The sequence below is a fragment of the Oncorhynchus nerka genome, unplaced genomic scaffold (assembly GCF_034236695.1).
Source record: "Oncorhynchus nerka isolate Pitt River unplaced genomic scaffold, Oner_Uvic_2.0 unplaced_scaffold_1036, whole genome shotgun sequence".
NCBI lineage: Eukaryota > Metazoa > Chordata > Actinopteri > Salmoniformes > Salmonidae > Oncorhynchus > Oncorhynchus nerka.
The window spans coordinates 73,683-97,256 of NW_027040268.1; the positions used below are offsets into that span (position 1 = coordinate 73,683).

General features: G+C 43.6%; 1 protein-coding gene across 1 annotated transcript in view; it reads left to right on the forward strand.

The window, feature by feature from the left end:
- Nucleotides 1–23,574, forward strand: part of LOC115120877 (intermembrane lipid transfer protein VPS13C-like) — a 99,334-nt gene that overhangs the window by 18,263 nt on the left and 57,497 nt on the right. The window contains 2 exon segments of the mRNA XM_065016312.1: nt 11,034–11,139; nt 17,106–17,203. Of these exon segments, the coding sequence (XP_064872384.1) occupies nt 11,034–11,139; nt 17,106–17,203 (204 nt within the window).

Consider the following 23,574-nt stretch of genomic DNA (forward strand, 5'->3'; position numbering starts at 1 on the left):
GGTTCGAAGGACTTTCTCCCTTCACTTCTAAAAACGAGTTGTTTCTATGGTGACGAGTGTCTTTCTTGACCTCACCTGGACACGTTCTCTGATAATCCTTTTATGACATTAGAGAAACTACTGCAATCCTAAGATGCTTCATATCTCTACTGGGGAAAGTGTCCACGCCGCCCAGAGGTTTGTTAACAACACTGGGAGACGGGCAGAGACTGGAGAGGAGAGAGGACATGGACAGAGACTGGAGAGGAGAGAGGACATGGACAGAGACTGGAGAGGAGGAGAGAGGACATGGACAGAGACTGGAGAGACTAGAGAGGACATGACAGGACAGAGACTGACAGAGACTGGAGGAGAGAGGACATGGACAGAGACTGGAGAGGAGAGAGGACATGGACAGAGACTGGAGAGGAGAGAGGACATGGACAGAGACTGGAGAGGAGAGAGGACATGGACAGAGACTGGAGAGGAGAGAGGACATGGGCAGAGACTGGAGAGGAGAGAGGACATGGACAGAGACTGGAGAGGAGAGAGGACATGGACAGAGATGGACAGAGAGAGAGGAGAGAGGACATGGACAGAGAGAGGAGAGAGGACATGGACAGAGACTGAGAGGAGAGAGGACATGGACAGAGACTGGAGAGGAGAGAGGACATGGACAGAGACTGGAGAGGAGAGAGGACATGGACAGAGACTGGAGAGGAGAGAGGACATGGACAGAGACTGGACATGGACAGAGACTGGAGAGGAGAGAGGACATGGACAGAGACTGGAGAGGAGAGAGGACATGGACAGGACTGGAGAGACTGGAGAGGACATGGACAGAGACTGGAGAGGACATGGACAGAGACTGGAGAGGACATGGACAGAGACTGGAGAGGACATGGACAGAGACTGGAGAGGACATGGACAGAGACTGGAGAGGACATGGACAGAGACTGGAGAGGACATGGACAGAGAGGACATGGACAGAGACTGGAGAGGACATGGACAGAGACTGGAGAGGACATGGACAGAGACTGGAGAGGACATGGACAGAGAGAGGACATGGACAGAGACTGGAGAGAGGACATGGACAGAGACTGGACAGAGACTGGAGAGGACATGGACAGAGACTGGAGAGGACATGGACAGAGACTGGAGAGGACATGGACAGAGACTGGAGAGGAGAGAGGACATGGACAGAGACTGGAGAGCATAGAGAGGACATGGACAGAGACTGTAGAGCATAGAGAGGACATGGACAGAGACTGTAGAGCAGAGAGAGGACATGGACAGAGACTGTAGAGGAGAGAGGACATGGACAGAGACTGGAGAGGAGAGAGGACATGGACAGAGACTGGAGAGGAGAGAGGACATGGACAGAGACTGGAGAGAGAGAGACATTTAACACTGAGGGACAGAGACTGTAGAACAGAGAGAGGACATGGACAGAGACTGTAGAGCAGAGAGAGGACATGGACAGAGACTGTAGAGCAGAGAGGACATGGACAGAGACTGTTGAGCAGAGAGAGGACATGGACAGAGACTGTTGAGCAGAGGAGAGAACAGAGACTGTAGAGCAGTGAGAGGACACGGATAGACTGGACAGAGACTGTAGAGCAGAGAGAGGACACGGACAGAGACTGTAGAGCAGAGAGAGGACACGGACAGAGACTGTAGAGCAGAGAGGACACGGACAGATGACTGTAGAGCAGAGAGGACACGGACAGAGACTGTAGAGCAGAGAGAGGACATGGACAGAGACTAGAGCAGAAAGAGGACATGGACAGAGACTGTAGAGCAGAGAGAGTACATTTAACACTGAGGAAAGATGGACAGAGACTGTAGAGCAGAGGACATGGACAGAGACTGTAGAGCAGAGAGAGGACATGGACAGAGACTACAGAGCAGAGAGGACATGGACAGAGACTGTTGAGCAGAGAGAGGACATGGACAGAGACTGCTGAGCAGAGAGAGGACATGGACAGAGACTGTTGAGCACCAGAGAGGACATGGACAGAGGTTGAGCAGAGAGACATGGACAGAGACTGTTGAGCAGAGAGAGGACATGGACAGAGACTGTTGAGCAGAGAGAGGACATGGACAGAGACTGTTGAGCAGAGAGAGGACATGGACAGACTGTAGAGCAGAGAGGACATGGACAGAGACTGTAGAGCATAGAGAGGACATGGACAGAGACTGTAGAGCAGAGAGAGGACATGGACAGAGACTGTAGAGCAGAGAGAGGACATGGACAGACTCTGTAGAGCAGAGAGAGGACACAGAGGACAGAGAGAGGACTGTAGAGCAGAGAGAGGACATGGACAGAGACTGTAGAGCAGAGAGAGGACATGGACAGAGACTGTAGAGCAGAGAGAGGACATGGACAGAGACTGTTGAGCAGAGAGAGGACATGGACAGAGAGAGCAGAGAGGACATGGACAGAGACTGTTGAGCAGAGAGGACATGGACAGAGCTGTAGAGCATAGAGAGGACATGGACAGAGACATAGAGAGGACATGGACAGAGACTGTAGAGCAGAGGACTAGAGCAGAGAGAGGACATGGACAGAGACTGTAGAGCAGAGAGAGGACATGGACACAGACTGTAGAGCAGAGAGAGGACATGGACACAGACTGTAGAGCAGAGAGAGGACATGGACACAGAGTAGAGCAGAGAGAGGACATGGACAGAGACTGTAGAGCAGAGAGAGGACATGGACAGAGACTGTAGAGCAGAGGAGAGGACAGAGACTGTAGAGCATAGAGACAGAGAGACTGTAGAGCATAGAGAGGACATGGACAGAGACATTTACATTTAAGTCATTTAGCAGACGCTCTTATCCAGAGCGACTTCTGTAGAGCAGAGAGAGGACATGGACAGAGACTGTAGAGCATAGAGAGGACATGGACAGAGACTGTAGAGCAGAGAGAGGACATGGACAGAGACTGTAGAGCAGAGAGAGGACATGGACAGAGACTGTAGAGCAGAGAGAGGACATGGACAGAGACTAGAGCAGAAAGAGGACATGGACAGAGACTGTAGAGCAGAGAGAGGACATGGACAGAGACTGTTGAGCAGAGAGAGGACATGTAACACGGAGGAAAGTAAATCAACCTACTTTCATTTACCTGTTAATCCATTTCAGTTTACAGGAAACTGATATAGTTTGTTTCTCTTTAGACTCCCTTTGGTTCACACTCATCTTCCCTCACAACAATCTGATGTCTGTTTTTATGGTTGGTTAGTTAACTAGGCCTCTAAGCTGACTTTACTAGAATGAGTCTTCTCTCTCAACAGACTGATGTCTGTTTCTATGGTTAGTTAGGCCTCTAAGCTCGACTTTACTAGAATGAGTCTTCTCTCTCAACAGACTGATGTCTGTTTCTATGGTTGGTTAGTTAACTAGGCCTCTAAGCTCGACTTTACTAGAATGAGTCTTCTCTCTCAACAGACTGATGTCTGTTTCTATGGTTGGTTAGTTAACTAGCCTCTTACTTTACTAGAATGAGTCTTCTAGTTCTCAACAGACTGATGTCTGTTTCTATGGTTGGTTAGTTAACTAGGCCTCAGAAAGCTTAACTTTACTAGAATGAGTCTTCTCTCTCAACAGACTGATGTCTGTTTCTATGGTTGGTTAGTTAACTAGGCCTCTAAGCTTAACTTTACTAGAATGAGTCTTCTCTAGATCAACAGACTGATGTCTGTTTCTATGGTTGGTTAGTTAACTAGGCCTCTAAGCTTGACTTTACTAGAATGAGTCTTCTCTCTCAACAGACACCTGATGTCTGTTTCTATGGTTGGTTAGTTAACTAGGCCCTAAGACTTTACTTCCTCAACAGACTGATGTCTGTTTCTATGGTTGGTTAGTTAACAAGACATTACTAGAATGACCACTCATACAACAGACTGATGTCTGTTTCTATGGTTGGTTAGTTAACTAGGCCTCTAAGTCGACTACTTCCTCAACAGACTGATGTCTGTTTCTATAGTTAGAACACTAGGCCTCTAAGCTTGACTTTACTAGAATGAGTAAGACTGTTCTCTCTCAACAGACTGATGTCTGTTTCTATGGTTGGTTAGTTAACTAGGCCTCTAAGCTCGACTTTACTAGAATGAGTCTTTCTCTCAACAGACTGATGTCTGTTTCTATGGTTGGTTAGTTAACTAGGCCTCTAAGACTTTACTAGAATGAGTCTTCTCCAACAGACTGATGTCTGTTTCTATGGTTGGTTAGTTAACTAGGCCTCTAAGCTCGACTTTACTAGAATGAGTCTTTCTCAACAGACTGATGTCTGTTTCTATAGTTGGTTAGTTAACTAGGCCTTAAGCCGACTTTACTAGAATGAGTCTTCTCTAGTTAGACCAACAGACTGATGTCTGTTTCTATGGTTGGTTAGTTAACTAGGCCTCTAAGCTTGACTTTACTAGAATGAGTCTTCTCTCTCAACAGACTGATGTCTGTTTCTATGGTTGGTTAGTTAACTGGGCCTCTAAGCTTGACTTTACTAGAATGAGTCTTCTCTCTCAACAGACTGATGTCTGTTTCTATGGTTGGTTAGTTAACTAGGCCTCTAAGCTCGACTTTACTAGAATGAGTCTTCTCTCTCAACAGACTGATGTCTGTTTCTATGGTTGGTTAGTTAACTAGGCCTCTAAGCTCGACTTTACTAGAATGAGTCTTCTCTCTCAACAGACTGATGTCTGTTTCTATGGTTGGTTAGTTAACTGGGCCTCTTCGACTTTACTAGAATGAGTCTTCTCTCTCAACAGACTGATGTCTGTTTCTATGGTTGGTTAGAGGCCTCTAAGCTCGACTTTACTAGAATTACCTGGGAAGTAGATGACTGTGAGGTATCTAAGTTAATATCTCAAAGACTCTGAAACAGTGTTATCTTGTTTAGTAGTTATTTATCTCAGCTAGGCCCTTGGCCAGTTGGTTGTACAACAACATGTCTTTGTTACTGTAGTGTTTGACTGATATAATTGCATTTGACCCATTCATGTGTTACTAGTGGGTTGACAGCCACTTCTGTTCACTGACTTCCTGCCAATGGTACAAGACTACATTACCACCAGTCTCTTCCCACAGCCTCTGTAGAGAACAAGACATTACCACCAGACTACATTACCACCAGACTCTTCCCTCAGCCTCTGTAGAGAACAAGACATTACCACCAGACTACATTACCACCAGTCTCTTCCCACAGCCTCTGTAGAGAACAAGACATTACCACCAGACTACATTACCACCAGACTCTTCCCACAGCCTCTGTAGAGAACAAGACATTACCACCGGTCTCTTCCCTCAGCCTCTGTAGAGAACAAGACATTACCACCAGACTACATTACCACCAGTCTCTTCCCACAGCCTCTGTAGAGAACAAGACATTACCACCGGTCTCTTCCCTCAGCCTCTGTAGAGAACAAGACATTACCACCAGACTACATTACCACCAGTCTCTTCCCACAGCCTCTGTAGAGAACAAGACATTACCACCAGACTACATTACCACCGGTCTCTTCCCTCAGCCTCTGTAGAGAACAAGACATTACCACCAGACTACATTACCACCAGACTCTTCCCTCAGCCTCTGTAGAGAACAAGACATTACCACCAGACTACATTACCACCGGTCTCTTCCCTCAGCCTCTGTAGAGAACAAGACATTACCACCAGACAACATTACCACCAGTCTCTTCCCAAAGCCGCTGTAGAGAACAAGACATTACCACCAGACTACATTACCACCAGACTACATTACCACCAGACTACATTACCACCAGACTACATTACCACCAGACTACATTACCACCAGTCTTTGGAGATAGGTTGTTGACTACTGGTCTGGTTTCTGTATAGTGGTGTCTGTGTGTAGAGTGGTGTCTGTGTGTAGAGTGGCGTCTGTGTGTAGAGTGGCGTCTGTGTGTAGAGTGGTGTCTGTGTGTAGAGTGGTGTCTGTGTGTAGAGTGGCGTCTGTGTGTAGAGTGGCGTCTGTGTGTAGAGTGGCGTCTGTGTGTAGAGTGGCGTCTGTGTGTAGAGTGGCACCTGTGTGTAGAGTGGCGTCTGTGTGTAGAGTGGCACCTGTGTGTAGAGTGGCGTCTGTGTGTAGAGTGGCGTCTGTGTGTAGAGTGGCGCCTGTGTGTAGAGTGGCGTCTGTGTGTAGAGTGGCGTCTGTGTGTAGAGTGGCGTCTGTGTAGAGTGGCGTCTGCGTGTAGAGTGGCGTCTGCGTGAGAGTGGCGTCTGCGTGTAGAGTGGCGTCTGCGTGTAGAGTGGTTCTGCGTGTAGAGTGGCGTCTGCGTGTAGAGTGGCGTCTGCGTGTAGAGTGGCGTCTGCGTGCAGAGTGGCGTCTGCGTTAGAGTGGCGTCTGCCAGAGTGGCGTCTGCGTGTAGAGTGGCGCCTGCGTGTAGAGTGGCGCCTGCGTGTAGAGTGGCGCCTGCCTGCCTGTAGAGTGGCGCCTGCCTGCCTGTAGAGTGGCGCCTGCCTGCCTGTAGAGTGGCGCCTGCCTGCCTGTAGAGTGGCGCCTGCCTGCCTGTAGAGTGGCGCCTGCCTGCCTGTAGAGTGGCGCCTGCCTGCCTGTAGAGTGGCGCCTGCCTGCCTGTAGAGTGGCGCCTGCCTGCCTGTAGAGTGGCGCCTGCGTCTAGAGTGGCGTCTGTCTGTAGAGTGGCGTCTGTGGCGTCTGTCTGTAGAGTGGCGTCTGTCTGTAGAGTGACGTCTGTCTGTAGAGTGGTGTCTGTGTATATCTCCTACTAGCTAGATTAACATCAGCAACATGTGATCTGGTTGCGGTCAACAAAGTAAGGAATTGGACCACTGTCTCTTTAAGACTGGAGTTGTATCACTTGTCCCATGTTGTACCAGTTGTTCCTTGTGAGGATGTCCACATCAATGCATCTTAACCGAGGCGCATGACCCCCCCCTCCCCTCCTGTTGATTTCAGAAGCCAGTAGTTCCTTGTGAGGATGTCCACATCAATGCATCTTAACCGAGGCACATGACCCCCCCTCCTGTTGATTTCAGAAGCCAGTAGTTCCTTCCCAATAGGGATGTGGTCTGTTGTTTTCTCCAGAGGAATAGAGGAAGCATGTTCATTATGGACTTCGACTTCAGTCATCAGATGTTGTTGTAGTTAGAACATACAGAACACCATGAGGTAAGGTTATTGTAGTTAGACCATACAGAACACCATGAGGTAAGGTTATTGTAGTTAGAACATACAGAACACCATGAGGTAAGGTTATTGTAGTTAGAACATACAGAACACCATGAGGTAAGGTTATTGTAGTTAGACCATACAGAACACCATGAGGTAAGACTGTTACTCAGATGTTATTGTAGTTAGACCATACAGAACACCATGAGGTAAGACTGTTACTCAGATGTTATTGTAGTTAGACCATACAGAACACCATGAGGTAAGGTTATTGTAGTTAGACCATACAGAACACCATGAGGTAAGGTTATTGTAGTTAGACCATACAGAACACCATGAGGTAAGGTTATTGTAGTTAGACCATACAGAATACCATGAGGTAAGACTGTTACTCAGATGTTATTGTAGTTAGACCATACAGAATACCATGAGGTAAGGTTATTGTAGTTAGACCATACAGAATACCATGAGGTAAGGTTATTGTAGTTAGACCATACAGAACACCATGAGGTAAGGTTATTGTAGTTAGACCATACAGAACACCATGAGGTAAGGTTATTGTTATTGTAGTTAGACCATACAGAACACCATGAGGTAAGGTTATTGTAGTTAGAACATACAGAACACCATGAGGTAAGGTTATTGTAGTTAGAACATACAGAACACCATGAGGTAAGGTTATTGTAGTTAGAACATACAGAACACCATGAGGTAAGGTTATTGTAGTTAGACCATACAGAACACCATGAGGTAAGACTGTTACTCAGATGTTATTGTAGTTAGACCATACAGAACACCATGAGGTAAGACTGTTACTCAGATGTTATTGTAGTTAGATCATACAGAACACCATGAGGTAAGGTTATTGTAGTTAGACCATACAGAACACCATGAGGTAAGGTTATTGTAGTTAGAACATACAGAACACCATGAGGTAAGACTGTTACTCAGATGTTGTTGTAGTTAGAACATACAGAACACCATGAGGTAAGGTTATTGTAGTTAGAACATACAGAACACCATGAGGTAAGACTGTTACTCAGATGTTGTTGTAGTTAGAACATACAGAACACCATGAGGTAAGGTTATTGTAGTTAGACCATACAGAACACCATGAGGTAAGGTTATTGTAGTTAGAACATACAGAACACCATGAGGTAAGGTTATTGTAGTTAGACCATACAGAACACCATGAGGTAAGGTTATTGTAGTTAGAACATACAGAACACCATGAGGTAAGACTGTTACTCAGATGTTATTGTAGTTAGACCATACAGAACACCATGAGGTAAGGTTATTGTAGTTAGACCATACAGAACACCATGAGGTAAGGTTATTGTAGTTAGACCATACAGAATACCATGAGGTAAGACTGTTACTCAGATGTTATTGTAGTTAGAACATACAGAACACCATGAGGTAAGACTGTTACTCAGATGTTATTGTAGTTAGACCATACAGAACACCATGAGGTAAGACTGTTACTCAGATGTTATTGTAGTTAGACCATACAGAACACCATGAGGTAAGGTTATTGTAGTTAGATCATACAGAACACCATGAGGTAAGGTTATTGTAGTTAGAACATACAGAACACCATGAGGTAAGGTTATTGTAGTTAGACCATACAGAACACCATGAGGTAAGACTGTTACTCAGATGTTATTGTAGTTAGACCATACAGAACACCATGAGGTAAGACTGTTACTCAGATGTTATTGTAGTTAGACCATACAGAACACCATGAGGTAAGGTTATTGTAGTTAGACCATACAGAACACCATGAGGTAAGGTTATTGTAGTTAGAACATATAGAACACCATGAGGTAAGGTTATTGTAGTTAGACCATACAGAACACCATGAGGTAAGACTGTTACTCAGATGTTATTGTAGTTAGACCATACAGAACACCATGAGGTAAGGTTATTGTAGTTAGAACATACAGAACACCATGAGGTAAGACTGTTACTCAGATGTTATTGTAGTTAGAACATACAGAACACCATGAGGTAAGGTTATTGTAGTTAGACCATACAGAACACCATGAGGTAAGGTTATTGTAGTTAGACCATACAGAACACCATGAGGTAAGGTTATTGTAGTTAGACCATACAGAACACCATGAGGTAAGGTTATTGTAGTTAGAACATACAGAACACCATGAGGTAAGACTGTTACTCAGATGTTATTGTAGTTAGACCATACAGAACACCATGAGGTAAGGTTATTGTAGTTAGAACATACAGAACACCATGAGGTAAGACTGTTACTCAGATGTTATTGTAGTTAGACCATACAGAACACCATGAGGTAAGGTTATTGTAGTTAGAACATACAGAACACCATGAGGTAAGACTGTTACTCAGATGTTATTGTAGTTAGAACATACAGAACACCATGAGGTAAGGTTATTGTAGTTAGACCATACAGAACACCATGAGGTAAGACTGTTACTCAGATGTTATTGTAGTTAGACCATACAGAACACCATGAGGTAAGACTGTTACTCAGATGTTATTGTAGTTAGACCATACAGAACACCATGAGGTAAGGTTATCACCATGAGGTAAGGTTATTGTAGTTAGACCATACAGTGAGGTAAGGTTATTGTAGTTAGACCATACAGAACACCATGAGGTAAGACTGTTACTCAGATGTTATTGTAGTTAGACCATACAGAACACCATGAGGTAAGGTTATTGTAGTTAGACCATACAGAACACCATGAGGTAAGGTTATTGTAGTTAGACCATACAGAACACCATGAGGTAAGGTTATTGTAGTTAGACCATACAGAACACCATGAGGTAAGGTTATTGTAGTTAGACCATACAGAACACCATGAGGTAAGGTTATTGTAGTTAGATCATACAGAACACCATGAGGTAAGACTGTTACTCAGATGTTATTGTAGTTAGACCATACAGAACACCATGAGGTAAGGTTATTGTAGTTAGACCATACAGAACACCATGAGGTAAGACTGTTACTCAGATGTTATTGTAGTTAGACCATACAGAATACCATGAGGTAAGGTTATTGTAGTTAGATCATACAGAACACCATGAGGTAAGGTTATTGTAGTTAGACCATACAGAATACCATGAGGTAAGGTTATTGTAGTTAGAACATACAGAACACCATGAGGTAAGGTTATTGTAGTTAGACCATACAGAACACCATGAGGTAAGACTGTTACTCAGATGTTATTGTAGTTAGACCATACAGAATACCATGAGGTAAGGTTATTGTAGTTAGATCATACAGAACACCATGAGGTAAGGTTATTGTAGTTAGAACATACAGAACACCATGAGGTAAGGTTATTGTAGTTAGATCATACAGAACACCATGAGGTAAGGTTATTGTAGTTAGACCATACAGAATACCATGAGGTAAGGTTATTGTAGTTAGATCATACAGAACACCATGAGGTAAGACTGTTACTCAGATGTTATTGTAGTTAGACCATACAGAACACCATGAGGTAAGGTTATTGTAGTTAGACCATACAGAATACCATGAGGTAAGGTTATTGTAGTTAGACCATACAGAACACCATGAGGTAAGGTTATTGTAGTTATATCATACAGAATACCATGAGGTAAGACTGTTACTCAGATGTTATTGTAGTTAGACCATACAGAACACCATGAGGTAAGGTTATTGTAGTTAGACCATACAGAATACCATGAGGTAAGGTTATTGTAGTTAGATCATACAGAACACCATGAGGTAAGACTGTTACTCAGATGTTATTGTAGTTAGACCATACAGAACACCATGAGGTAAGGTTATTGTAATTAGATCATACAGAACACCATGAGGTAAGACTGTTACTCAGATGTTATTGTATCCTCTTGACTTCCCATTGACTTGAGGACCTTGTTGTTTTTCAGGAAAACTGACATTGAAGATCCCTTGGAAGAACTTGTACAATGATGCTGTAGTTGCAACGTTAGATGGTCTGTATCTGCTGGTGGTTCCTGGAGCAAGTAAGGAACCGTTTATACCCTCTATCTTTGTGTTCTATGGCTCTAAATGATTCTAAAGGATTCTAAAGGATTCCAAACGATTCCAAATGATTCCAAAATATTCTAAAGGATTCCAAACGATTCCAAACGATTCTAAAGGATTCCAAACGATTCCAAACGATTCTAAAGGATTCCAAATGATTCTAAATGTTTCCAAATGATTTAGTGTTGGCCTACATCTAGCCCTTACATGCCAGTGTCATGAATTGATTCATAACAACACTCTTTGAGATTTGTGACACTTGATTATAAGACTTGTAATACTGTCCTGTAGACTGTTATGCCACTAAACACTGTCACGATGACTGTTATGCCACTGTAATAATGTCCTGTACTATAATGAGTTACAGTGGCCTCCAGCCATCAACGCTCCTTAGGAAGATCTATTTCAATGACGCTATCTGTGTTTCAGCTGTGTCTCAGTTACGTACATGTCCATACAATGGTAAGAGGATCCTCCAGTCTGGGTTCAGGGTGGTGAACTGAGACCAATCAAGTCTCTCTCTGGACTCTGCCAATGTCCTCTTTCTCCTTCGTTTAACACGGGGTCACTCCAACTCCTGTCCTAGAGAGAGCTTCTGGGTGTGCAGGCTTTCGTTCCAGCCCTGCAGTAACACAACTGAATCAGCGAATCTGAAATACCTTAATTTGATTTATTTAAATCCGGTGTCTTAGTGAGGGGCTGGAATAAAAGCCTCCACGACCCAGAACTAGACTATACCGTTAGTCGTTTCAGCTTGATGATTCCACACTGGTACTGTAGTAGTGTAGTATTAGAATGGTTTGTAATTGTGGGTTTTATTCTGGAATCTTCTGAGCTTCTCCAGACTGTTTTTTTGTTGTTGTTGGGGGACCTGTTTTCGATGGCAAGGTTTTGTCTTGAGAACACATGAATAGTTAAGTCAGATACTGACACAATGACAGTTATACGGTACCTGTATATCCGCTTTAAGTCATTATCCTGTCCCTCTGATTTGTGGACTTACATTAAACACCAGCTCCAATCTACTAACAGGTGTTTTACATCCTTGGTTGGTTATGGGGTCTATACCTCCATTACACACCAGCTCCCATCTACTAACAGGTGTTTTACATACTTGGTTGGTTATGGGGTCTATACCTCCATTACACACCAGCTCCAATCTACTAACATGTGTTTTACATCCTTGGTTGGTTATGGGGTCTATACCTCCATTAAAACACCAGCTCCAATCTACTAACAGGTGTTTTACATCCTTGGTTGGTTATGGGGTCTATACCTCCATTAAAACACCAGCTCCCATCTACTAACAGGTGTTTTACATCCTTGGTTGGTTATGGGGTCTATACCTCCATTACACACCAGCTCCAATCTACTAACAGGTGTTTTACATCTTTGGTTGGTTATGGGGTCTATACCTCCATTACACACCAGCTCCAATCTACTAACAGGTGTTTTACATCCTTGGTTGGTTATGGGGTCTATACCTCCATTACACACCAGCTCCAATCTACTAACAGACAGATGGTGTTCTATATCCTTGGTTGGTTATGGGGTCTATACTTCCATTAAAAACCAGCTCTAATATACTAACAGACAGATAGTGTTTTACATCCTTGGTTGGTTATGGGGTCTATACCTCCATTACACACCAGCTCCCATCTACTAACAGGTGTTTTACATCCTTGGTTGGTTATGGGGTCTATACCTCCATTACACACCAGCTCCAATCTACTAACAGGTGTTTTACATCCTTGGTTGGTTATGGGGTCTATACCTCCATTACACACCAGCTCCAATCTACTAACAGACAGATAGTGTTTTACATCCTTGGTTGGTTATGGGGTCTATACCTCCATTAAAACACCAGCTCCAATCTACTAACAGGTGTTTTACATCCTTGGTTGGTTATGGGGTCTATACCTCCATTACACACCAGCTCCCATCTACTAACAGGTGTTTTACATCCTTGGTTGGTTATGGGGTCTATACCTCCATTAAAACACCAGCTCCAATCTACTAACAGGTGTTTTACATCCTTGGTTGGTTATGGGGTCTATACCTCCATTAAAACACCAGCTCCAATCTACTAACAGGTGTTTTACATCCTTGGTTGGTTATGGGGTCTATGCCTCCATTACACACCAGCTCCAATCTACTAACAGACAGATAGTGTTTTACATCCTTGGTTGGTTATGGGGTCTATACCTCCATTAAAACACCAGCTCCCATCTACTAACAGGTGTTTTACATCCTTGGTTGGTTATGGGGTCTATACCTCCATTAAAACACCAGCTCCAATCTACTAACAGACAGATAGTGTTTTACATCCTTGGTTGGTTATGGGGTCTATACCTCCATTAAAACACCAGCTCCAATCTACTAACAGACAGATAGTGTTTTACATCCTTGGTTGGTTATGGGGTCTAGACTTCTGTCTGAAACACAAGTCTTATTTCTGCAAGTTTTAAAAAATGTCTCATGTTTGTTTTTCCAATGTGTCTTGTTTTGAGTCACGAAAAATAACAATTTGGACGTTTCCGTTAATCAAGAAGGTTATTCATTTGTTGAATGGTGGTTCCAGTGTCATTTCACATTCAATCAAACATTTACATAAGATTCTTTAATAAGACGATGTATTGCTGTGTGTTTTAGATTCTTTAATAAGACGATGTATTGCTGTGTGTTTTAGATTCTTTAATAAGACGATGTACTGTGTGTTTTAGATTCTTTAATAAGACCATGTACTGTATGTTTTAGATTCTTTAATAAGACAATGTACTGTGTGTTTTAGATTCTTTAATAAGACGATGTGTTGCCCAGCCCTTCATCCTGTACTGTGTGTTTTAGATTCTTTAATAAGACCATGTACTGTGTGTTTTAGATTCTTTAATAAGACCATGTACTGTATGTTTTAGATTCTTTAATAAGACAATGTACTGTGTGTTTTAGATTCTTTAATAAGTCTTGCCCAGCCCTTCATCCTGTACTGTGTTGTTTTAGCCTTTCATCGATGTACTGTGTGTTTTAGATTCTTTAATAAGACGATGTATTGCTGTGTGTTTTAGATTCTTTAATAAGACGATGTACTGTGTGTTTTAGATTCTTTAATAAGACGATGTACTGTGTGTTTTAGATTCTTTAATAAGACAATGTACTGTGTGTTTTAGATTCTTTAATAAGACCATTCTTTAATAAGACATGTACTGTGTGTTTTAGATTCTTTAATAAGACAATGTACTGTGTGTTTTAGATTCTTTAATAAGACGATGTGTTGCCCAGCCCTTCATCCTGTACTGTGTGTTTTAGATTCTTTAATAAGACCATGTACTGTGTGTTTTAGATTCTTTAATAAGACAATGTACTGTGTGTTTTAGATTCTTTAATAAGACGATGTGTTGCCCAGCCCTTCATCCTGTACTGTGTGTTTTAGATTCTTTAATAAGACGATGTATTGCTGTGTGTTTTAGATTCTTTAATAAGACGATGTACTGTGTGTTTTAGATTCTTTAATAAGACGATGTACTGTGTGTTTTAGATTCTTTAATAAGACAATGTACTGTGTGTTTTAGATTCTTTAATAAGACCATGTACTGTGTGTTTTAGATTCTTTAATAAGACAATGTACTGTGTGTTTTAGATTCTTTAATAAGACGATGATGTCTTTTGCCCAGCCCTTCATCCTGTACTGTGTGTTTTAGTGTGTTTTAGATTCTTTAATAAGACCATGTCTTGCCCAGCCCTTCATCCTGTACTGTGTGTTTTAGATTCTTTAATAAGACCATGTACTGTGTGTTTTAGATTCTTTAATAAGACCATGTACTGTGTGTTTTAGATTCTTTAATAAGACCATGTCTTGCCCAGATTCTTTCATCCTGTACTGTGTGTTTTAGATTCTTTAATAAGGCGATGTACTGTGTGTTTTAGATTCTTTAATAAGACGATGTACTGTGTGTTTTAGATTCTTTAATAAGACGATGTGTTGCCCAGCCTTTCATCCTGTACTGTGTGTTTTAGATTCTTTAATAAGACCATGTACTGTGTGTTTTAGATTCTTTAATAAGACCATGTCTTGCCCAGCCCTTCATCCTGTACTGTGTGTTTTAGATTCTTTAATAAGACCATGTACTGTGTGTTTTAGATTCTTTAATAAGACGCCCTTCATGTACTGTGTGTTTTAGATTCTTTAATAAGACAATGTACTGTGTGTTTTAGATTCTTTAATAAGACGATGTACTGTGTGTTTTAGATTCTTTAATAAGACGATGTACTGTGTGTTTTAGATTCTTTAATAAGACGATGTGTTGCCCAGCCCTTCATCCCGTACTGTGTGTTTTAGATGTGATTATTAATCTGTTTCGCTGACACATCTAGATAAAAACACCTCTGCTGCTAGGCAACCACTGGACACAAAGACCTTGAGTTATCCATGGACACGAACACGGTCCTGAAAGCAGTCGGGCTCCTTCATAACACTAGGAGAGGGAGGGACTGTTTCAATATTCCTACTATTCATAACGCTATTCTCCTTGTGGGGGGGGTTCCTTTACTGAGTAATTGGTGGCGTTGGCCTATAGATGGTCAAGCAGTAAGCAAACACATGGGTTGTTAATATGACTGGGATTATCAACATCTATCATGGATTATCATGGGTTGTTAATATGACTGGGATTATCAACAACTATCATGGGTTGTTAATATGACTGGGATTATCAAATTATCAACAACTATCATGGGTTGTTAATATGACTGGGATTATCAACAACTATCATGGGTTGTTAATATGACTGGGATTATCAACTATCATCATGGGTTGTTAATATGACTGGGATTATCAACGACTATCATGGGTTGTTAATGACTGGGACTATCATGGGTTGTTAATATGGGATTATCAACAACTATCATGGGTTGTTAATATGACTGGGATTATCAACAACTATCATGGGTTGTTAATATGACTGGGATTATCAACAACTATCATGGGTTGTTAATATGACTGGGATTATCAACAACTATCATGGGTTGTTAATATGACTGGGATTATCAACAACTATCATGGGTTGTTAATATGACTGGGGTTATCAACAACTACTGGGGCATGGGTTGCTAATATGACTGGGGTTATCAACTAGCATGGGTTGTTAATATGACTGGGATTATTATCAACTATCATGGGTTGTTAAAATGACTGGGATTATCAACAACTATCATGGGTTGTTAATATGACTGGGGTTATCAACAACTAGCATGGGTTGCTAATATGACTGGGGTTATCAACTATCATGGGTTGTTAATATGACTGGGATTATCAACAACTATCATGGGTTGTTAAAATGACTGGGATTAGCAACAACTATCATGGGTTGTTAATATGACTGGGATTATCAACAACTATCATGGGTTGTTAATATGACTGGGATTATCAACAACTATCATGGGTTGTTAATATGACTGGGATTATCAACAACTATCATGGGTTGTTAATATGACTGGGATTATCAACAACTATCATGGGTTGTTAATATGACTGGGATTATCAACAACTATCATGGGTTGTTAATATGACTGGGGTTATCAACAACTATCATGGGTTGTTAATATGACTGGGATTATCAACAACTAGCATGGGTTGTTAATATTACATGGGATTTATCATTTCAACGCTCTTATCCAGAGCGACTTACTTAATATGACTGGGATTGTGCCTTTGGTTTCTTGACAATGAAAGAAAGTGTATGAAAACCAACAGAAAAACCTATGAAACCATGTTGTCTTGTTCTATATGTATCCACTATGAAACCATGTTGTCTTGTTCTATATGTATCCACTATGAAACCATGTTGTCTTGTTCAAAGTGATTTAAGTACCAAACATCACCTGAAGCTCTGAATATTGTAATTCCAACACCCGTTGTGTTTATTAACTATGTGGTGTGTTGTTTCAAAGCGATAAAGTATGGCCGCGAAGGAGGAGCGTTACCAGCAGGAGGCCAAGCAGAAGGAGCTGCAGCGCATTGAGGAGGCGCTACTGATGGCTGCTCGCAGAGGGAGGAGTCGGGAGTTAAACTAGTGGACTGACATCACAGGTGAGGAGTTAAACTAGTGGAGCTGCCAAGTCGGGAGTTAAACTAGTGGACTGACATCACAGGTGTTAAACTAGTGGACTGACAGCTGCTGCAGTGAGGAGTCGGGAGTTAAACTAGTGGACTGACATCACAGGTGAGGAGTTAAACTAGTGGACTGACACCACAGAGGTGAGGAGACTGGAGTTAAACTAGTAGACTGACATCACCGAGGTGAGGAGTTAAACTAGTGGACTGACATCACCAGGTGAGGAGTTAAACTAGTGGACTGACTAGTGGACTGACATCAGAGAGGTGAGGAGACAGGAGTTAAACTAGTGGACTGACATCACAGAGGTGGGAGTTAAACTAGTGGACTGACATCACAGAGGTGAGTGGAGACAGGAGTTAAACTAGTGGACTGACATCACGGGAGTTAAACTAGTGGACTGACATCACAGGGGTGGAGTTAAACTAGTGGACTGACATCACAGAGGTGAGGAGTTAAACTAGTGGACTGACATCACAGAGGTGAGGAGTTAAACTAGTGGACTGACATCACAGAGGTGAGGAGTTAAACTAGTGGACTGACATCACAGAGGTGAGGAGTTAAACTAGTGGACTGACATCACAGAGGGATTGACATCACAGGGGTGAGGGAGGAGTTAAACTAGTGGACTGACATCACAGAGGTGAGGAGACAGGAGTTAAACTAGTGGACTGACATCACAGAGGTGAGAGACAGGAGTTAAACTAGTGGACTGAGACATCACAGGGGTGAGGAGACAGGAGTTAAACTAGTGGACTGACATCACAGAGGTGAGGAGACAGGAGTTAAACTAGTGGACTGACATGAGGAGACAGGAGTTAAACTAGTAGACTGACATCACAGAGGTGGAGACAGGAGTTAAACTAGTGGACTGACATCACAGAGGTGAGGAGTTAAACTAGTGGACTGACATCACAGTGTGACAGTCTGATTTAGTCTGACCACTGCTCGCTCTCTCTACCTTGTGCTGCTGATGGTGTATTTAGTCTGACCACTGCTCTCTCTCTCTACCTTGTCCTGCTGATGGTGTATTTAGTCTGACCACTGCTCTCTCTCTCTACCTTGTCCTGCTGATGGTGTATTTAATCTGACCACTGCTCTCTCTCTCTACCTTGTGCTGCTGATGGTGTATTTAATCTGACCACTGCTCTCTCTCTCTACCTTGTCCTGCTGATGGTGTATTTAATCTGACCACTGCTCTCTTTACCTTGTGCTGCTGATGGTGATTTAATCTGACCACTGCTCTCTCTCTCTACCTTGTGCTGCTGATGGTGTATTTAATCTGACCACTGCTCTCTCTCTCTACCTTGTCCTGCTGATGGTGTATTTAATCTGACCACTGCTCTCTCTCTCTACCTTGTGCTGCTGATGGTGTATTTAATCTGACCACTGCTCTCTCTCTCTACCTTGTGCTGCTGATGGTGTATTTAATCTGACCACTGCTCTCTCTCTCTACCTTGTGCTGCTGATGGTGTATTTTCTGACCACTGCTCTCTCTCTCTACCTTGTGCTGCTGATGGTGTATTTAATCTGACCACTGCTCTCTCTCTCTACCTTGTGCTGCTGATGGTGTATTTTTAACCTTGTGCTGCTGATGGTGTATTTAACCACTGCTCTCTCTCTCTACCTTGTGCTGCTGATGGTGTATTTAATCTGACCACTGCTCTCTCTCTCACCTTGTGCTGCTGATGGTGTATTTAATCTGACCACTGCTCTCTCTCTCTACCTTGTGCTGCTGATGGTGTATTTAATCTGACCACTGCTCTCTCTCTCTACCTTGTGCTGCTGATGGTGTATTTAATCTGACCACTGCTCTCTCTCTCTACCTTGTGCTGCTGATGGTGTATTTAATCTGACCACTGCTCTCTCTCTCTACCTTGTGCTGCTGATGGTGTATTTAATCTGACCACTGCTCTCTCTCTCTACCTTGTGCCATCTGACCACTGCTCTCTCTCTCTACCTTGTGCTGCTGATGGTGTATTTAATCTGACCACTGCTCTCTCTCTCTACCTTGTGCTGCTGATGGTGTATTTAATCTGACCACTGCTCTCTCTCTACCTTGTGCTGCTGATGGTGTATTTAATCTGACCACTGCTCTCTCTCTCTACCTTGTGCTGCTCACCTCACGGGACACGTAGACTCTCGGGAGAGCTGCTGTTTAATCTGGAAAGTGTTGTGAGAGCTGTTCTGTTTAAGGTTCTGTTCTGTGTAGTGGACCAGATAGTTAGGTTCTGTATGGACCAGCTAGATATTAGGTTCTGTTCAGTACAGTGGACCATGGTAGGTTCTGTTCTGTAGTGGACCAGCCAGGCATTAGGTTCTGTTCTGTAGTGTAGTGGACCAGATAGACATTAGGTTCTGTTCTGTAGTGGACCAGCTAGACATTAGGTTCTGTTCAGTACTGTAGTGGACCAGCCAGGCATTAGGTTCTGTTCTATAATGTAGTGGACCAGCCAGGCATTAGGTTCTGTTCTGTAGTGGTCCAGTCAGGCATTAGGTTCTGTTCTGTAGTGGACCAGCCAGGCATTAAGGTTCTGTTCTGTAGTGGACCAGCCAGGCATTAGGTTCTGTTCAGTGGACCAGTGGACCAGCCAGCCAGGCATTAGGTTCTGTTCTATAGGTTCTGTTCTATAATGTAGTGGACCAGCCAGGCATTAGGTTCTGTTCAGTAGTGGACCAGCCAGACATTAGGTTCTGTTCTGTAGTGTAGTGGACCAGCCAGACATTAGGTTCTGTTCTGTAGTGGACCAGCCAGGCATTAGGTTCTGTTCTGTAGTGGACCAGCCAGGCATTAGGTTCTGTTCTGTAGTGGACCAGCCAGGCATTAGGTTCTGTTCTGTAGTGGACCAGCCAGGCATTAGGTTCTGTTCAGTAGTGGACCAGTCAGGCATTAGGTTCTGTTCTGTAGTGGACCAGTCAGGCATTAGGTTCTGTTCAGTACTGTAGTGGACCAGCCAGGCATTAGGTTCTGTTCAGTAGTGGACCAGACAGGCATTAGGTTCTGTTCAGTACTGTAGTGGACCAGCCAGGCATTAGGTTCTGTTCTGTAGTGGACCAGTCGGGCATTAGGTTCTGTTCTATAATGTAGTGGACCAGTCAGGCATTAGGTTCTGTTCTGTAGTGGACCAGTCGGGCATTAGGTTCTGTTCTGTTCTGTAGTGGACCAGCGAGGCATTAGGTTCTGATCTGTAGTGGACCAGTCAGGCATTAGGTTCTGTTCTGTAGTGGACCAGCCAGGCATTAGGTTCTGTTCTGTAGTGGACCAGTCAGGCATTAGGTTCTGTTCAGTACTGTAGTGGACCAGTCAGGCATTAGGTTCTGTTCTGTAGTGGACCAGCCAGGCATTAGGTTCTGTTCTGTGGTGGACCAGCCAGGCATTAGGTTCTGTTCAGTACTGTAGTGGACCAGTCAGGCATTAGGTTATGTTCTGTAGTGGACCAGCCAGGCATTAGGTTCTGTTCTGTAGTGGACCAGTCAGGCATTAGGTTCTGTTCTGTAGTGGACCAGCCAGGCATTAGGTTCTGTTCTGTAGTGGACCAGCCAGGCATTAGGTTCTGTTCTGTAATGTAGTGGACCAGCCAGGCATTAGGTTCTGATATGTAGTGGTCCAGTCAGGCATTAGGTTCTGTTCTGTAGTGGACCAGCCAGGCATTAGGTTCTGTTCTGTAGTGGACCAGCCAGGCATTAGGTTCTGTTCTATAATGTAGTGGACCAGCCAGGCATTAGGTTCTGTTCTGTAGTGGACCAGCCAGGCATTAGGTTCTGTTCTATAATGTAGTGGACCAGCCAGGCATTAGGTTCTGTTCTGTAGTGGACCAGCCAGGCATTAGGTTCTGTTCTGTAGTGGACCAGTCAGGCATTAGGTTCTGTTCTGTAGTGGACCAGTCAGGCATTAGGTTCTGTTCTGTAGTGGACCAGTCAGGCATTAGGTTCTGTTCTGTAGTGGACCAGCCAGACATTAGGTTCTGTTCTGTAGTGGACCAGCCAGACATTAGGTTCTGTTCTGTAGTGGACCAGCCAGACATTAGGTTCTGTTCTGTAGTGGACCAGTCAGGCATTAGGTTCTGTTCTGTAGTGGACCAGCCAGGCATTATTAGGTTCTGTTCTGTAGTGGACCAGCCAGACATTAGGTTCTGTTCTGTAGTGGACCAGCCAGGCATTAGGTTCTGTTCTGTAGTGGACCAGTCAGGCATTAGGTTATGTTCTGTAGTGGACCAGCCAGGCATTAGGTTCTATACTGTAGTGGACCAGTCAGGCATTAGGTTCTGTTCTATAATGTAGTGGACCAGTCAGGCATTAGGTTCTGTTCTATAATGTAGTGGACCAGTCAGGCATTCGGTTCTGTTCTGTAGTGGACCAGCCAGGCATTAGGTTCTGTTCTGTAGTGGACCAGTCAGGCATTAGGTTCTGTTCTGTAGTGGACCAGTCAGGCATTAGGTTCTGTTCTATAATGTAGTGGACCAGTCAGGCATTAGGTTCTGTTCTGTAGTGGACCAGTCAGGCATTAGGTTCTGTTCTGTAGTGGACCAGTCAGGCATTAGGTTCTGTTCTATAATGTAGTGGACCAGCCAGGCATTAGGTTCTGTTCTGTAGTGGACCAGTCAGGCATTAGGTTCTGTTCTGTAGTGGACCAGCCAGGCATTAGGTTCTATACTGTAGTGGACCAGTCAGGCATTAGGTTCTGTTCTGTAGTGGACCAGTCAGGCATTAGGTTATGTTCTATAATGTAGTGGACCAGTCAGGCATTAGGTTCTGTTCTGTAGTGGACCAGCCAGGCATTAGGTTCTGTTCTGTAGTGGACCAGTCAGGCATTAGGTTATGTTCTGTAGTGGACCAGTCAGGCATTAGGTTCTGTTCTATAATGTAGTGGACCAGCCAGGCATTAGGTTCTGTTCTGTAGTGGACCAGCCAGGCATTAGGTTCTGTTCTATAATGTAGTGGACCAGCCAGGCATTAGGTTCTGTTCTGTGGTGGACCAGCCAGGCATTAGGTTCTGTTCTGTAGTGGACCAGCCAGGCATTAGGTTCTGTTCTGTAGTGGACCAGCCAGGCATTAGGTTCTGTTCTATAATGTAGTGGACCAGCCAGGCATTAGGTTCTGTTCTGTAGTGGACCAGCCAGGCATTAGGTTCTGTTCTGTAGTGGACCAGTCATGCATTAGGTTCTGTTCTGTAGTGGACCAGTCAGGCATTAGGTTCTGTTCTGTAGTGGACCAGCCAGGCATTAGGTTCTGTTCTGTAGTGGACCAGCCAGGCATTAGGTTCTGTTCTGTAGTGGACCAGCCAGGCATTAGGTTCTGTTCTGTAGTGGACCAGTCAGGCATTAGGTTCTGTTCTGTAGTGGACCAGTCAGGCATTAGGTTCTGTTCTGTAGTGGACCAGCCAGTCATTAGGTTCTGTTCTGTTCTGTAGTGGACCAGTCAGGCATTAGGTTCTGTTCTGTAGTGGACCAGCCAGGCATTAGGTTCTGTTCAGTAGTGGACCAGCTAGACATTAGGTTCTGTTCTATACTGTAGTGGACCAGCCAGGCATTAGGTTCTGATCTGTAGTGGACCAGCCAGGCAACCTGCTCTGATGTCTGGTTGTTCTCTTTGTCTTCAACCCATTCTGCATGCTCTGATGTCTGGTTGTCACTGTTGTTCTCTTTGTCTTCAACCCATTCTGCATGCTCTGATGTCTGGTTGTCACTTATCTTTGTCTTCAACCCATTCTGCATGCTCTGATGTCTGGTTGTCACTGTTGTTCTCTTTGTCTTCAACCCATTCTGCATGCTCTGATGTCTGTTGTCACTTATCTTTGTCTTCAACCCATTCTGCATGCTCTGATGTCTGGTTGTCACTGTTGTTTTCTTTGTCTTCAACCCATTCTGCATGCTCTGATGTCTGGTTGTCACTGTTGTTTTCTTTGTCTTCAACCCATTCTGCATGCTCTGATGTCTGGCTTTGTCTTCAACCCATTCTGCATGCTCTGATGTCTGGTTGTTCTCTTTGTCTTCAACCCATTCTGCATGCTCTGATGTCTGGTTGTCACTGTTGTTCTCTTTGTCTTCAACCCATTCTGCATGCTCTGATGTCTGGTTGTCACTTATCTTTGTCTTCAACCCATTCTGCATGTCACTGTTGTCACTATTGTTCTCTTTGTCTTCAACCCATTCTGCATGCTCTGATGTCTGGTTGTCACTGTTGTTCTCTTTGTCTTCAACCCATTCTGCATGCTCTGATGTCTGGTTGTCACTGTTGTTCTCTTTGTCTTCAACCCATTCTGCATGCTCTGATGTCTGGTTGTCACTGTTTTGTCTTCAACCCATTCTGCATG